The 17,035-nt window shown below is 35.1% G+C and overlaps 1 protein-coding gene across 2 annotated transcripts in view; it reads right to left on the bottom strand.

Moving 5' to 3' along the window:
* The window catches only part of LOC145683553 (phospholipid scramblase 2-like), a 126,290-nt gene that overhangs the window by 39,252 nt on the left and 70,003 nt on the right, over positions 1-17,035 (bottom strand). For both annotated transcript variants that reach the window (XR_014131147.1, XM_081754893.1), the window contains exons 7-8: positions 5,654-5,815; positions 385-445 (exon numbers count right to left, since the gene is read on the bottom strand). Coding sequence is in view for 1 of the 2 variants with exons in the window: in XM_081754893.1 (XP_081611019.1) it covers positions 385-445; positions 5,654-5,815 (223 nt within the window). In the remaining variant the exon portion in view is untranslated. The remainder of the gene's footprint in view (positions 1-384; positions 446-5,653; positions 5,816-17,035) is intronic.

The following is a 17,035-nucleotide window of genomic DNA, read 5'->3' as shown; positions in this document are numbered from 1 at the left end:
CTTAATGTAGAAAATGTAAATAATAATATCTAGTTCCATTAAATTTGCACGTTGTGAATAACCTTTTGTTTTCACATATCTATAGGAGAAGATGAGATCTTATAGGTTGATTTGAACTGACTTAGAATGCCGTCAATAGATTGTTAAACACTAAGAGCTTCCTTAAACAAAGAAAAGGTACTGAGCTAAGCTACTACACTAACGAACAGTTATCAACAATTAAACCCACAGGGTGCAAAAAAATCCTTATGTTGTTCCTAAAGTTGATCCCTTCTGTAATATCCTTCTTATCCTAAAGTTGATCCCTTCTGAAATATTAATTAACACTGATGTTTGTGATAAACTACCTTGATTTTGAAAAAAACTGCAAACACATTATCTTACCAAAAATAAGTCCTTCACCAACTGCTATATATGTACGGGGACCTTCATAAAACAGTTGATCCTATGGAAAAAACATAAAATTCATATAAACATTAAATTTGCACAAAAATGAATTTAATGCAATGTTTAAGTGCACAAAGTATTATATTCTAAAAAGAAAGGTTGAATGGAAAAAACATTTTCAACTTCATTTCTCACGACTGAATGTGTTAACAGAAGTGAGTACACAGTCTGCTTGAACCCTAAGGATTCAACGGCGAGAGTCTCGCGTTTTCTACTTACATTAACATTTTTGAACAATTATGAAAAACCGACCAATATTTTCTTAGAATTATTCTACTGATAAAATCAGCTTAAGGAACAGAGCCTCCAGTTTTGTGCTGAATCTCATATAATCTAGACGAATAACGTTATACAAAAACTATCCGCACTGTTTCCATATTTTATAATAATTAGCATCCATATCGCAATAGCGGGAGGTTATGCTTAAAAGAAAATAACTCAGATAAACAAAATTGATTGGATAGCTTTGAACAGTCTAAATATTTTACAGAATTGTCCTAGAGATGGCAATACTGTAAGGGTCAAAGTCTTTCACTTTCCGCTAAACGTAAAATAACCAAGATTTTTTTTTTTTTTTGTATAGGTATGTATGCAGTTTAAATATCTTATGGAATTATTATAAAAGTGTTATCACTTTCAAGATCGAAGACCCTCTTTTCTGCCAAATCTCACAAAAATAAAAAAAAAGAATTTGCATTGCTACGAAAAGCTATTTCGCTTCTCCGAAAGACAGTCAAAGCATATTACATTAACTTAATCACTACTACAATATTTAAAGAATTTACTCTAGTAAAAAATGCAATAAAATGTGTATGAATATTACTCATTTTATACGAGGTATTGTTTTGCATCAATGTGTGTATATTCGCTTCAATGTCAGGCTGGAGACAAGTGAACTTTCTGGTGGACAAACATCGTGTGCTTCGGTTTTCTCGATATTCTTCCGTTTTCTTCCACATTCATTAAACCATTTCGTTCAATATCACCATCGTTGTTGCCTTTAGCCTTCATGACATAATTACTGGTCGCAAGATTAAAATATTTCATTCCGGTTACATTTCTGTGTGTCGGACTATTGCCCCCACTTCCTTGGGAAAATGCTGCACTCGTACCTGTCCAAAAGTTATTATAATACATACTTTAATAAGCTATATTTAATTCCAGAACACTAGCACGGAACTTGCTGAGACGCCATTTTTCATATGAAGGAAGGAGTATGAGGAAGTACTGGATCAATTTTTATAATCTTTAGAATGCTAATTTAATGAAAATGACGATTGGATGCATTATACCTAGAATATGGACAAGGAGCGACTAGGGCGTCTATTCTCTTAGTGTATCATTAAATTGCTTCAGAAAGTTTTACAATAATTATATTGGTCATATTACTTTTGAAGAAACAATGTCGGATATGTTCGAGCAAACAATTTGAACATAATCGATAAAAATTAGTCATTACAGTTATTAATACAAAATATAAACATTTATTTTGGTTCTTCAAACCATATAATGCAATTATTTACCATTACTGTACAAGTGCAATATGAAAGGCAATGTAAGCATCTGTGACGAGTGAAGTACGGAAGAAGTAGTTGTGTGTTTTAACGCCTCTTATATCCACCCCCTTGAATAATTCTGCTTATGCTACCGTCCGAGACACATGTGTGTATTTTATCGTTCAAAATCTGGCTTCATGTTGAAAACAACAAGGTATGAACCAACAACCTCCTCACTTTTTCAGATTTTTTTTCAGAAACTACTCAGTTGACTTTGTTCTTATTTTGTTAATAAATATTTCAGTGAAAACATAACCAATGGAACCTGAGAACTTAGACTCTTTGAGACCCCTCAAAATAACGTGATAGGAATAATCCGAATGTTTTGCTACATGTATATTTTAGCATCAACTAAATAAGTTTATTGCTACTGTGGTAGCAGGTTCCCGAACCTTAACCCGTATTCTCACCTTGTGTTTTGCTTTATTATGCCTCACACGTGCCGCCTACAGGTTTATTTATGATGAGATCAGGCGTTTTCTAAATGAATATGTATCTTACTAGACCTCCCTCGCAGTTATAGTCATTGTCCCTGCCTTTCTTTGCAGCGATGATGAAGTATTGGTTACTCTAAGAACTTCACTTCAACGAATTCTTCTTCCTAGGTTCTGGAATGCGACATCTGGCAACGCTAGCAGTTTGGATAGAAAAACCTGTCGAATCAGCTGAAGGGTGAAATAAGAACTTTTTCTGTGGCAATTTGGAGTAATTGATCACCTCCGTGGTCTTCCGGCTTTATGCTTATGACATTATATGGAACAAAAGCAATTGAGAAAGCATGACCTTAGTCTTTCTGGATCGGTCGTTTTCAACTCGGCTGCTTGTGTATCGTTACTGGTATCGAATCAACCATCATTCGTCTTCAATCTTCGTTTGACTGAGACCACCCAGGAAGGAATCGCATGGAGCTTAGGGACTATCAGACTTTAACATGGATCTCCAGCTCCGGTGAGAAGGAGGAGTATGGACTATCTACTTTGGTGAGACTATTCTGATATTAAGTTGCTTTTCCAAGCTTTGTCATTATCCCTATTGGTACCATTAGTAATTATTCGAACCATGCATTGCATTTAAATAACATTTCTCAATCTTATCCCACACCTCTCTTGTAACTGTTGCACTATTGTGCAATTCATTCTAATAGCTAATTTTTTTTTCTTTCTTTGATGTAAGGAATCATCTCTTTAAGTTTGTCGGTATAGTTCATTAACACACATTATATACATTCCAAGATTCAAATTTTGATGAGGACACTTATAATCCGCTTTGCTTCACATTTATTTTATTGTTATTAATATCTTTTCCTATACAGTAAATATTGTACATATCTTATATTTTAACATTTACTACGCAATTTTAGCTAAGAAGCTTCTACATTGGATGTAAGGAGGAACTACATTAAGAAAAAATTGATAAGCCAGTTTCTAGGATTATTCAGCAAAAGCTCTGTTGTTAATTTCATGCTACCCTCTTACCATCATTCGCGCACTGAGCGGAAAACATATGTCGTAGTCTGAGAATGCCATATAAGAATTTGATATAAATTGCATAATTTATATCAATGCACGTGTATATCATTATCTTTACGCATCATTATATAAGGAATAATTGTGAGTTTCTACTATATAATGCATGCACAAATTATCCCGTAACAGGCCAATTTTCAGCAAACTCAGATTTTTTCGATATCAGACCACGGTGAGTAGTAATGGTCATTACTAATGATGATTCTGGCACTATATCAGATACTTCGTGTATTAGAAAATCTAACTTGTATTTTATAAATGGCAGTCAGTCGTGATGATATCGTAATACTCGGAATCAGTCATTCAGCTGTCCATTATCTTCGACTGTTCATTCGAGAGTCTGAATGGACAAGTACTGGGACCCTCAGAATAAAGATTTAAATCATTCGAACTTTAATTAGAAGACTAGGAAAGAAGTATAACAAGGCTCCAAAAAAGCGGACAACCTATCCATTGATCAAAGCCAGGGAAAGGTAAGAGAGAGTCATTTTACTATAGCACTAAAGAAATACACACACAATTATTATATTGCATATATTAAAACATATACTCAATACTGAGGCTTGATTCACTCCTTTGTTTTCATATTCCATAAGAATGATAAATATCAATACTAGATTGGTAACGTTTAAATATATTTCTGGAAAGATGTTTCACTAAGATTGAAAGAGAATACATATCTTCAAAACGATAACACAGATATATACCAACAGAATTTTTATTTCTCATTCATAAACATCACATAATAAATACTAATATTTGGAAATCTTTGTGGTTGTCACTCGACAGAAATTCCCATGAATTGGCAAATGCCCATAAGTTTGATTGTGAAATTTCTCTGAGTAAAGAAATTTTCTTCTTGTGCGTAGGAAATGCATATTTCGAGGTAGGTGGGAAAACACTACAGCCATTCCAATTATTAGACATTTCTGCTGTTATTAATGTTCATTTGGCTTCTGTAAAGTCTTGCCCATTTCAGTGTTACAAAGCATCTATTTTTAGATTTAAAAGTTTTACTAAAATAATATTAATACACTAATTAGGCATAGAAAGAGTGTGTAGACTTCTGCATACTATGAGATTATTATTAAAATCCTGGTTTAACTTTCTTATTGTCACATTTTTTCCCAATAGTAGATTCAAAGTTACTTTTACAAGTGTTAAAAATATTGACAAGAGACTAATCTTACATTTCATTACTGGATGTGGGACTAAGAAGTATCGTAAATTTTATAGGTTTATCCAATTTTAACTGCATTTTTATTTAAGCTTTTCAAAATAGACGATGTCATCATTTTCTTTAATGTTTTAATCTACTGATTTCACGGATAGCTAGGCGACGCTAGCTTCTATTTTAAGAGAGTTACGCCCTCTGTTGCGGAATAGATTATGTACATTTTGCACTTTGACATTAAAGACTTTGGGTTGCGGTGTACATGGGAACAATGCTCCGGATCAAGTAATACAACAGATTGAGTTTTCGCTGGGTTTAATTTTAGTCTGCATATGCAGCACAAGTCAACAAAGGCATTGATCACATCCTGTAGAGATCGATTGAATTGATTAATGATTTATCCCGTTGCAAATAGAGCAGCGTCATCAGCATACTGTAAAAGTTTAACAATAGCTGGCACAGCAGAAAATTCAGAAACGAAGAAATATAGATTGTAAGGACGACAAAGCCTATCCTTGTGGAACACCAGAATGAAGAAAAATGGGAAATAAAAAACTGGAGGTGATTCACGGTTAGCATGTACAGCAATATTAAAGGAAAAACAATGTTTTCCTGGCAAGAGAGCCGAAGTAGTATCAGCGGCAGGACAGCGTTCAACTAATGGGCATTGGTAACCAACTTATCAACCTCAGCACAATATGAAATTACGAATTATTTGATATTTTTACAATTCCTCTGCTCTATCTATAATAAATATTTAGAACTCTCGTCCAAAATCGCCATAATATATAGCCTGACCTCACTTAATCAGTGAAGGATAAAGTCTGTGGACTCCAAGCCATAACGGGCTCTCTTGCTTTGCAGGCCTAGCAAGATCCAAAGCTACACCGCTGAATACAATACTTATTAACTGTTTGAAAACTGTAATCACAAATTACTTCTATACTTACAATTAAGAAGCACGCACCAAGTATGACTGCTTTCATCTTTACATCCAAATTCATAGGAAAATAAATATCGAAATAATCACACTCCCTAGAAGGCAGTAACGAAGGTTTGGGCCAGATTCTACTAATTTTCCCTACCTGCGTCTTACCATCACTAGACATTACCTGAAATCAAACAACAAAATACTAATTCTTAGTACAATACATAAAGCATGATAAGAATGTGTTAATACGTACTGTACAATCAACATGTATGGAAATAGCTTCCCAAGTGTCTAAGTGTTCAACTGACCAATTTCCAATATTTGGTTTTCATAACTGAATCATCGTTTGAGAAACCTTACTTGAATAAAGAAAATCGATTTTCATTTGGTGATTCAAATAGCAACTGCAAGGGTAAATCTATTGATGTCAAGTAAACTCCGATTTGTGCGATTCCATGCATCGTATCCGGAACGGGTACTGAAATATCAAAAACAAAGGGAAAGACGACTAGTGCAGGAGTAGTCACGTTTCTCCTTAAAAATTTCTCAGACCTGTAGATACGTATTCAAGCTCGTACATTTATTACATTCATCAAAATCGCTTGTAGACTTCATGTGTTAAAGTATTGTCGGTGAAAGTTTGAATATATGTTAGAATAAGAGAAATTACTAAGCCTAATTCTGGGAATATTGACAAATGGAAAAAAGTATGAAACAAGTAACCTATAAATGCATAGTAATTGAACAAGCACGATTCACAAGTATATAGTGCATAAAGAATAGGGGTAAAAAAAGTTGACGTTAAGGAAATAGACGATGACTGAAGACGTCAATTAAAATGTTTTGGTATTACTACAAATGACAAGAGCAGGGTGTGTTTTGACATATTCTACCCGGTACTTAGCAGAAGTGAGCAAGTTGAATCAGATCAGCCAAGAGAACATAATTGCTTCCATTCCATATCGACCCGGTCTGGAAACTATACAATTGGATAGAAACCTTTTCTATCCAAAGGCATATCCAGAGTTATGAAGGACATAGTTGCGTGTTTGTGTAAGCTTCTTTTCCAGGGCAACTCACGGACGTAGTTTAAGAGGTCTGAATAGCCAGGAATGCTAAATCTGCTGAAGTTCTGGAAGCTGTAAAGAATTTATGTAATCTTCTCCAGTTAAAGAAGCGCAAGGTAATATTATACATCAAGGTAATATTTTTATCTCTTACAATCATTGAATTTAAACCTTGTGTATTACATGTTTTAAAATATAGGTTCGGAAATAAACAATTCTCAATCCTTTTATGTGTGAAGCTTTCATAAGGATTTTGTTGTTCTTTGGAATGTCACAATCCCATGTATGTTGTGAATGCAGGACTCTTTCAGTAAATAATAAAAATAATAATTTGAAAGAAAATGCAGCAACAGCAGAAAAAATAGTTCACTTGTGCAAAGCCAAAACATTCCACACTAAATTACGTGAAGTTCAATAGCTTCTAAATATTAATGTCGATACCTCAGGGATACACAAATATCTGCAACTTCCTTTGATACCTGTACAAAATATGTTTCTTTATTATCGACAACTTGCAGTTAAAACACTCAACGCTTTGCAAGCAGTGTGAAGCGCATAATAAACTTTGTTTTCTAAGACTTTACACAAGCAAAATGTTTTCAATAGCAATCTTTGTCAAATGACTATGATTTATGATGTTTGGACTTAACATATTTTATGCAGCAAACAGAAATATGCTCTTTTACTAAACATTTCGTGGACAACTACTTAAGTGGTATCGAAATTGTATATTTGCTCTGACGAATGCTCCCCTCAAATTGATTGACGATTCTTTACTGTTCTTATATATCTTAGTAAATTTCATTCGATCTCCGAAAATTACCCAATTAAGGGACACGTCTTTAACCCACGCGATCGTGATTTCTCAGTTCTGAAGAGAAAACTTAAGCTAGTGGATAGAGTATATACTGTGAGGGATAACGTTGGGCTAATGTTGTGTTAATGTAGTACGCAGCACTCCTTGCAGCCGTTACTCAAAACTGTCGGTTACTATTAAGAATAAATAAAGAAATAAAAAAAGTATTCCAAAGTTGAATATACGGTGTTGCAGGGCGCTTGTTGAAAAGCTGCTTCAAGGAATATTTTCAATTACTAATTTTCTAACAAATGATAATTCATGTAAGTTATTCTAAAATCCAGAAAATGACCAATTTCCTTATTGAAACAAAATACTTTGACAAATCCTAAGAGTATATAATTTATTATTTATATTTTAACTCAACTTTAAAAAACTTAATTTATAAACCAATTTAATACTGATAATAACAATAGCAATAAATTCAATAAAAATAATAATTGAAAGCTGTTCTAATAACAAATAAGTTAAACAGAATACAATTTTAATTTGATCAAACACACGATTGAATTTGTTTAAATACCACACTTCTTATCTGATTAGATTAATTTCAGACAATCAAAAGTTAGGTATTAATTTACGGTACAGATATCTCTGCTCCAAAAAAGCAATAACGCAATAAATTCTACCCGTTAAATTCTTCCGTAATCCGATTCAATTATCAAGCGTGTTCCGGAAATTACTTCGCAGTCAAGCTCAATTATTTTTAGTCGACAAGGAAGGCAATCAAACGGCCTCTAAACACTCTATTCAATCCTATCGCCAACTTATATAAATTAAAAATCTAATTTAGCTAATATAACGACCAAAGTAAATTTGTTGTCAACTACTCTTTTGTCAGGACCTATCGAACAATCTGAAACATATTTCAATGGGACTAATAGCAAATCCTATGGACATTTTTTATTTCTATCAAAACGATTTAGAAAAAATAATCCAAAAACAACCCAATTGAAAAATAAATTACATTGTACTTCAGCTGAGCTTAAGGATTTTTCAGCTGAGCTTAAGGATCCGCTACTACTGCACTGGATACCTCTCAGTACTACCCAAATGGTTTCAAACAACGACTTCGGCCGGACCATGAGAAATTCAAAGAAAATAATTCACTAAAAGCCAAATATACTCGATTCAAAACTTTGCAGAAACTATTTAAATTACCAAAACTCATCGACGAACAAGTAAGTGAATTTAACGTCGAATATTTGTTACGTGTAATTCCATTAATGAACAGGAAAATCGGTACCCATGAAATAACTACGATTCGAATCTTTTTAGTTCCAATCCTAGATTTCAACTCAACTTCAATAGCGCGAGCTGCTCGCAATGAAAACAAGAGACACGGCCGTATGACGTCACGCGGCTGCGTTCTTGAACCAGGAGACCTTGAACTTACAGCTCTTCGTACTTCGTACTGAACGAGTAGCTAGTTCAGGGGCAAAAACAAACAAAATATTTGTTCACATTCTAGTAATCATCGCAATACAAAAAATGCTATTTTTATGCTTGTTACGTCCTTTTTCTTTCTTGCAATGTCCTATTCATATTTACTTTATTAATACTTCATAATAGTCATTTTATTTTGTTCCTTTTTAATCTTTGTTCTTTTCCTCAATCCATTCTTCAGTCGGACCATTAGCAACATACACAGTCTGTCCAAATTCCAGTGGCGTATCCTATACTTGTGGTACCATCGCCAAAGTGACTTAAATAGATTCGAAGTTGTGATGTTAACTTCAGAAATGATAATAACTAACTAACTAACTCTATGGTCTATGGAACCCGGAGGTTCAGTGCCGCGTTCACAAAAGCTCTCCACTGACTTCTATCCTTAGCTAATTGGATCCAGTTTCTACTTTGTATTCCTATCTCTGCGAGATCCATATTAATATTATCCTCCCATCTGCGCCTAGGTCTTCCTAATGGTCGTTTTCCTATGGGTCTACCAGTTAATACTTTGAAAGCGTTTCTACTTTCTTCCATTCTAGCTACATGACCTGCCCACCTAAGCCTCCTAGACTTGACGACCCTAACAATGTTGGGTAAACCGTATAAACTATGTAGTTCCTCGTTATGAAGCTTCCGCCATTCCCCATTCTCGTTCCTCTTGGGTCCGAATATTCTTCTCAGGATCCTGTTCTCAAATACTTTCAGAAATGATAATTGAATCTAAAACTTAGTGGCTTTCTCTGTACAAAAGATAGGTAACCTCCACAGAAATAAAAGGACGAAATGTTGAAAAGAACATAAATTCTTTGAATGATTCAAAATGTACGGAGATCAATTTTCGTCATCCATAATGGAAATTATTGCAGCAAAGCCCTACATTTATTATTGAAGAACTTCGGAACTGTCATAGCTAACAACATTTAAGACCCAGTGAACAACATTTAAGGTCCTTCCGATAACAGCATCCTAATGATTTGCAGATTCCAATCAACATTATGAAAATGGAAGGTTCGTAGGAGACTAAATAGTACGTACTTGCCAGCAACAAAATCTTTGCAGTGATTCTGGAATATTATTTCCTGTTGGACTGTAACTTCTCATGAAATCCTAGAATACTTAAGTGATGTCAAACTAAAATGAGATAGACTTATACTTTTTATATTGGATAGATTTTTGTCAAACTTTTAGTCATTTTTTGTTGTTTCTTACCAAGTAAATTCATGTACTATAACTTCAAAAGAGTGCTGTCATTTCAAGTTTTGTCGGGGAGAGGGGCAAGAATGTCCAGTGACGTAAGACTTTCACATTGTTATTAGTATATTTGTATAAAATTTATTAAGAAGTATGTATTTCTCAAATTCATGAAATTGCAAATTGTTCCCTACTCGCAAAATTGACACCTCTGGTTCATAACTTTGTTCATTTAACTTTAAGAGTAGAATGGTGGCACTTAGCGGTCTTTTACCCTACTGCGCATTCGCAACTGTTACGGTTCCAGTTCCGATTCCGGTTCCGATTCATGTTCTTGTTCCGATTTCTACTTCGATTCAGGTTCCTGTTCCGACTCCTGTTCCAGCATCAGCCCCGGTTCTATGAGCAGACTAGGCAACGAGTAGCCTTTTACCCCCAGCTGCGGTAGCTCAGTGATCTCCTTTAGCCTAGCCGGCATAACATTCCAGCTCACACACACTTGGTGGCGCATACGCAGTAAATTTACAGTTCCGACACCGGTTCCAGTTACACACAACATCAGACTATGAACATAGCAGAACGAGTATGACGTTGGCGGTGGTGCTTACAATCACTTTTTCAAGACTGACCTTTTTCCTAAATAACAAACAACATAACCATTTGACAACATAGAATAAGTCTGATTATTCACACACACACACATGATTTACGAAGAACTTAATCCCGTTCCAGTGACCAACGCACACATGGTTCACAAAGAACTTAATCTCGCTCAAGTGACCAACACACACACACACACACATGGTTTACAAAGAACTTAATCTCGTTCCAGTAACCAACCCACACACACACACACATGGTTTACGGATAACTTAATATCGCTCCAATGACCATTATATTTCCATAAATGAATAAAACATAAAAACATTAGCATCAATGGTGGAAGTTGAGAATTTATTTAAGAAATACTGTAATGAATAACCAGACGCACGACAAGCTAAATACAGAAAATTGTAATATCCACAAAATTGAGATAAATCACCTTGAATGCGTTTATTGTTTCATGTACAAAATAAACAGTTACGTTTTAGAAACCTTATATGATATCATATATGCGGTGGAAGACCGTAACTATCGAAATATTCACCAACCCCTGACTTCGAAATATAAATGGCAACCCAGTATTCACCTGGTTTATCACTAGTATCAGTGTTTATAATTATGACAGCAGGAAATGTGTTAATAAAATGTGGTAATTGATCTACATCGTATACGCCGATAAAATGAAAGTTAGACAAATTTTGTTGTGATACCTCATAGTTGAAGTGTATTTAACATGTTACTCAATATACAGGGTTTTCATAAAGTATGGACGGATTTAATTCGCTTATAATTTACATAAAAATGCCCATATTGAAATCAAATAAAGTGCAAACGGTAGCGGAAGGATTAAAGTTTTACCTGTAATCTGCACCAGCTCAGTTCATTCACCGCCACACCTCCAACTGGGCGCCATTTACGTCCACAAATTCGCGACTTCTGTGGGCTGTTGATGATGCTTTCCCTTACCCTGCTCACTGTTGCAGGCGATGTTGGCGGCCTCCCACTTCGGGGACGGTCCAGGACGCTTCCTGTCTCCAAGAACTTAGCATGCCACTTTCGGATTGCACTCTCAGTCGGTGCCGGCTTTTTGAACTCTTTGGTGAACTTTCGACACACCAGAATTGGTGATTTTAGCTCTGCGTACCACAGAACACATTGCGCTTTCTCTTTCACCGACGCCATCTTTGATACGGTAAAAAAATAGTCTTCTCAGAGGAGTTTTTCATTTATTTATTTCTTTAAAAGACACACACACCAATACAGCTTACAACTTACTTTTAACAGTCAACATTGAAACAACAATGAAAACAACAATGGATGGAATTTGGTAAGAAACTGACCCTTGCCCTCCATCTCCCTCTCTCAACGTGTTCAGAGTTGCCGCTTATCTAACAGTGTTGCCAACTAAAAATTTAATCCTTCCGCTACCGTTTGCACTTTATTTAATTTCATTATGAGCATTTTTGTGAAAATTATAAGCAAATTAAATCCGTCCAGACTTTATGAAAACCCTGTATATTTTTCTTTGGAAATCAATTTCTAGTTCTGAAGAGAACTCGCCGTAAATAATTGCTGGTACAGGAGATGTCAGTGCTTGGTTAAAATGAACCACTAAACGTACACCTACTTCACGTTGTGGACTAATATGAAATGCAGCACTAGCACTAGTATCAGGAGTTAAATCAAATAACAGTAAAGTGTAACCATTAGAATATTCCGCAAGCGAGATATCATTACCGTGATTAGAATGATAAATACCAAACCCTGTAAATAACGTAGAATGCTTGCAGATATAGCTTATTATCAAAATCTGGCTGTAACGATTTGGATGGAACAGGCGTTCCATCAACATACAATTTATAGAAGTTCATACTGAAATGCTTAAACTTTAAAGGATTTTTCGTATTAATACCGCTAAAATCAGCATTAGTAACAAAACCAATAATAATACGTATAATCACTCGTCTAGGAAACAAATCTGGAAGAGTGGTGTCCATAATACCCTGTCTTCATTTCCCAACTAAGATATAGAATTTTTCATCTCCCAATTAAGAGATAGAGATTTTTTAAGCAATCAATTGAGAGCTAATCCTTTATAACCCGGCCGGGGTTAGAAATTATTACAGCTCTATTCAAGATTTCATCTACGGACAGGGCTAAACCTCCGAACAGGGTCAAACCTCTGTTCTTTAGATTACTGCCTTCACCAACTGAGCTACAGCTGGAAAGACGGAAGATCTCTGAATAAAAAGACATTTAATAAGTAGAGCAATATCACCTATTACCAAATTTATCAATCATTTTTTCTGTCTGTATTTTACTGCCATTTGTTCGTTTGATTTATAATTACATGCGCTGTTGCAAAGACGACATATCTCTGAATAAAAAGATATTTAAAATGTAAAACAATGAAGCAATGCCGTCTATTAAGAAGCTTATCAATCATATTTTCTACTTCTATTTCACTGCCATCTGATGGTCTGATTTATAATTACATGCAGTCAAAAAACTTTCGTTACATTTATTCCCTCTTCTTCAACCTAGTGGTAAGTCAAATGACCCAAAGACAGCACTTCCGGTCACGAGTTTTTTGAGATTTCAAATTCGACAACAGCAAATTAATATCGATGTCATATACGCCGAACGCCAATTAGAGGATCCCAGATCTGTCACTCGTTACCAAGTAGGACTTTGACACCAAATTTTGACAATTTCGAAAAATCATTTCTTTTTATGTGAGTCGGTGTGCTGATCACGAATCTGAAACCGCAAAGTCGCTACGGGGTCATCTTGATCCATAAACCGCAATTCAGGTCTCGATTTTTTCACATTTCGAATTCCATACCACCAAATTAATATCAATGCCTATACGCCCCGCACGAATTTGAGTTTCCCAAATCTGTCACTTGTTGCCAAATATAACTTTGACCCTAAATTTTCACAATTTCGAAAAATCATTTCTTTTATAAAACTCAGTGCGCTGATCACAAATATGAAACCGCGAAGTCGCTACGGGTTCAACTTGAACTATAAAGTGCACTTCCGGTCACGATTTTTTGAGATTTCGAATTCGACACCAGCAAATAAATTTCAATGTCATATACGCCAAGCATGAATCTGAGGGTTCCAAATCTGTCACTAGTAGCCTAATAGGATTTTGACCATAAATTTTGACTGTCATAAAATAGAACAAAAACACCATACTATGTTGCATATGTGCTAGAATATGGGCTATGTTCAATCTCTGCTATGTTAAAAAGGGATTGGAAAAGACAACGAAGTCTAAGGGCTGAAAAATCCGATCCATAGCCTTATAAAGTTTCTGCCTATAAGGGTTGAAAGGGTATAATGTTACATAGATGTTCAAAATTGTATCATTCTCTATTAGCTGTTTTATGTTACATACGGTCAATGTTAGTAGTCTGCTCCTGTGTAGGCAGAGCCGTAAGAGGGTAGACGTTCTAGGTTATTTAGGGAATGAAAAAGTGGTTGTAAATGGCTACAAAAACGTCGCCGCTTCTGTATTACTGCATGTGGTCTTGGCCATTCTAGACTGAGGGTTGGAATATGTATTGCGTAGTATGTTGCTGTTCTGCTGTAACCTTTCTTTTGTAATCTCTACAATAGGTCATAGTCTTAAAAGGCTACAAAAACGCGCCTGCTAAGGTCATAGGTGTAGCATAGTCTGCTACAGTGTGTACGTTGAACTGTAATTTAAAACATACGCTACAGTCTTTTCTTTTACACCAAAAATGTGGCCGTAAAAGGCTATAGCGTTTGTGCTATGCCCATCTGAACTGGAACCGGAAGTGAAGCATGAACCGGAGCCGGAATCGTCACTGTTTCATGGGCCTGAAGAGGTGGTACTCGCTGGGTCCCAATTTTGGGATATAGGTACGATTATCAAAACCATCCCATTCAAATTGATTCAAAACTTTTTGAATACGTCCACACCGCAACACACCATGCTCCGACGCCTGATCTGGATGGTTCATCTGAGTTACCACAACATTTCACAGTCGACACACAGAAGTTGTATTACAGCACACACTTCACATTCGGTGCGTTTTTTTGTTGTTTTTTTTTCTATTAGAGTGTTCATTTTCAATTGTTATAGCGGACGAGTGAAATGAAACACAACGTTCCCCTTCCGCTACTTGCTATCTACTGAACTACTGTTCACAGCGCCACAATACTGATTTTGGCCATTTCTCGAACATGTGCAAATGGAGTTCTTTTTTTCTCAAATTGACCGCGTAAAACATTTTCATTTTATTATTTTAATGAGAATATAACTTTTGTGAAAGTGGGTTTTCTCAAACGACTGATTCAGTTTCATAGGTTATAGTGCAGTTGCCTTTATGAGATCATGTAAAAGAATGGGTAGGAGTTTCTTAAAAGGTAAATATTATGCATAAAGCTCAATGCTTTTTTTCTTACTTTTGGACAAATCTACTGAGCAAACAATGGCGTTAATAGAACTCGACTTTATTTTAGGTCCGTGGTCCAAGGGTAACTACCACTCTAGTTTCTTGTTTAAACACCAAGGGTCCGGTGTTGCTGTTAAAACAGACTCTGTTATCGCTTTTCCCACAACCTAGTATTCAGTACTGTGAGAAAATTAACCGCAGTTGTGCTAAAGAATTCGGCAGGAACACGTAAATAGAAATGATGTTGTATCAATATACAACCTGTTGTTAATAAAACCGCAGCCCGCGTGGTGAATCCAACCCATTAAAATACTGATGTTCATAACAGTATATTTTGTCATCGATTAAACAAACTTTTCGTTTGCTAAACCAATAACTGCAAAAGTATCACACTCGCCTCATATTCCTGTGAATCAAATGGATACAGTTTTGCAATAATTTCTAGCGTGCACTTGCCCCATTGAGAACTTGTGTTCGTTTTTATTTGTATGTATTTACTACATTTTAAACGGCATGTTTGACATTTACGCAAGTAAAAACTACCAATTAAATTTCCAATAAATTTTAACTCACATACTTCTGAAAGCGTATGCATGTTCTGAATACATTTATATTGGCACAAATGGTGTTATTTGATTCCGATATTCTTACGTTTATTCTCGATGCATTTCAACCCACAATGACCTGATCGCGAGTTTAACCTCCACATTTTTAACAATATAAAACTCCCAAATCTGATGAAGTTGAAAAAGCATCAGACATGTGTCAAAATTTTATACAACTCTCGAATGAGAGCCATTATCCAACTCTATTCATCACGACTCTGGAACTCACTAAAGAAATAATAAACACTATTGACCAGAGTATATACACTTCTTTATTACAAACTGAATTACAGTGTAACGGTTTCGACAACTTAACGTTGTCTTCGTCAGACACTAACTGAAAGAGATATCTTAGAGATAGATATTTATACTAAAAGTGAAAAAATACTCAAATTCCTTGTGTGCATGGGAAGCCACCTGAGTCGTACTTCCCCGGGTGTCATCTGTCCGCCACCTGCCCTGACCTAATTACCTTCCCTCCCTTGTTTATCTTTTCCAGACATCTGTAACACACCTGTTGTTAATACTTGACCAACTGTCTTAAAACTTTCTCTTAACCTTCCTTTGATGCCTATTAGATATAAATAACAGACTATACTACATACAACTGATTATAAATACAGCAATATAAAAAATATTTATAGACAAAAAATAAACTATAAAATATAACAATATATAACACTATATGTAAGTATAATTATATACAATATTTAACTATATATAATATTAAATATATGAATATAAATTACATATAAATATGTTAAATCTTGTTCTTTTACTTCATTTTGTTCCAATAATGTATCCCATGGATCATGTATTAACAGTCCACTTGTTCAGTTCATTAATTTGTCACTTTTCTCTTTCTTTATACTTCCACTTCCTTATCATTGGTCTATTCTCCTCTCTAACCCCTTTACACCTTCCCAATCTACATCATGCCCCGTTTCTTTAACATGTTTACATATGGCATTATTTTCTCTCTTAAGTCTCACATCATCCCTATGTAGTTTAATTCTTTCCTTAAGCTTTTTTCCCTGTTTCCCCTGTGTATATCATATCACAATCCTTACACTTCACTTTATACACTGCAGCTTCATCTTTCTCACATATTTCCTTCCTTCTACTTTTCGCTTTCTTAATCACTTCCAAAATTCTTTTTCCTTATTTTCTGTACGTCTTCACACCTCCTCTTCTAAGTAA

Source organism: Thermobia domestica, chromosome 4, assembly GCF_964235325.1.
Source record: "Thermobia domestica chromosome 4, izTheDome1.hap1.1, whole genome shotgun sequence".
Taxonomy (NCBI): Eukaryota; Metazoa; Arthropoda; class Insecta; order Zygentoma; family Lepismatidae; genus Thermobia; species Thermobia domestica.
Note: the sequence above shows the minus strand (reverse complement) of the source record. Positions and strands in the feature narration are given on the sequence as shown.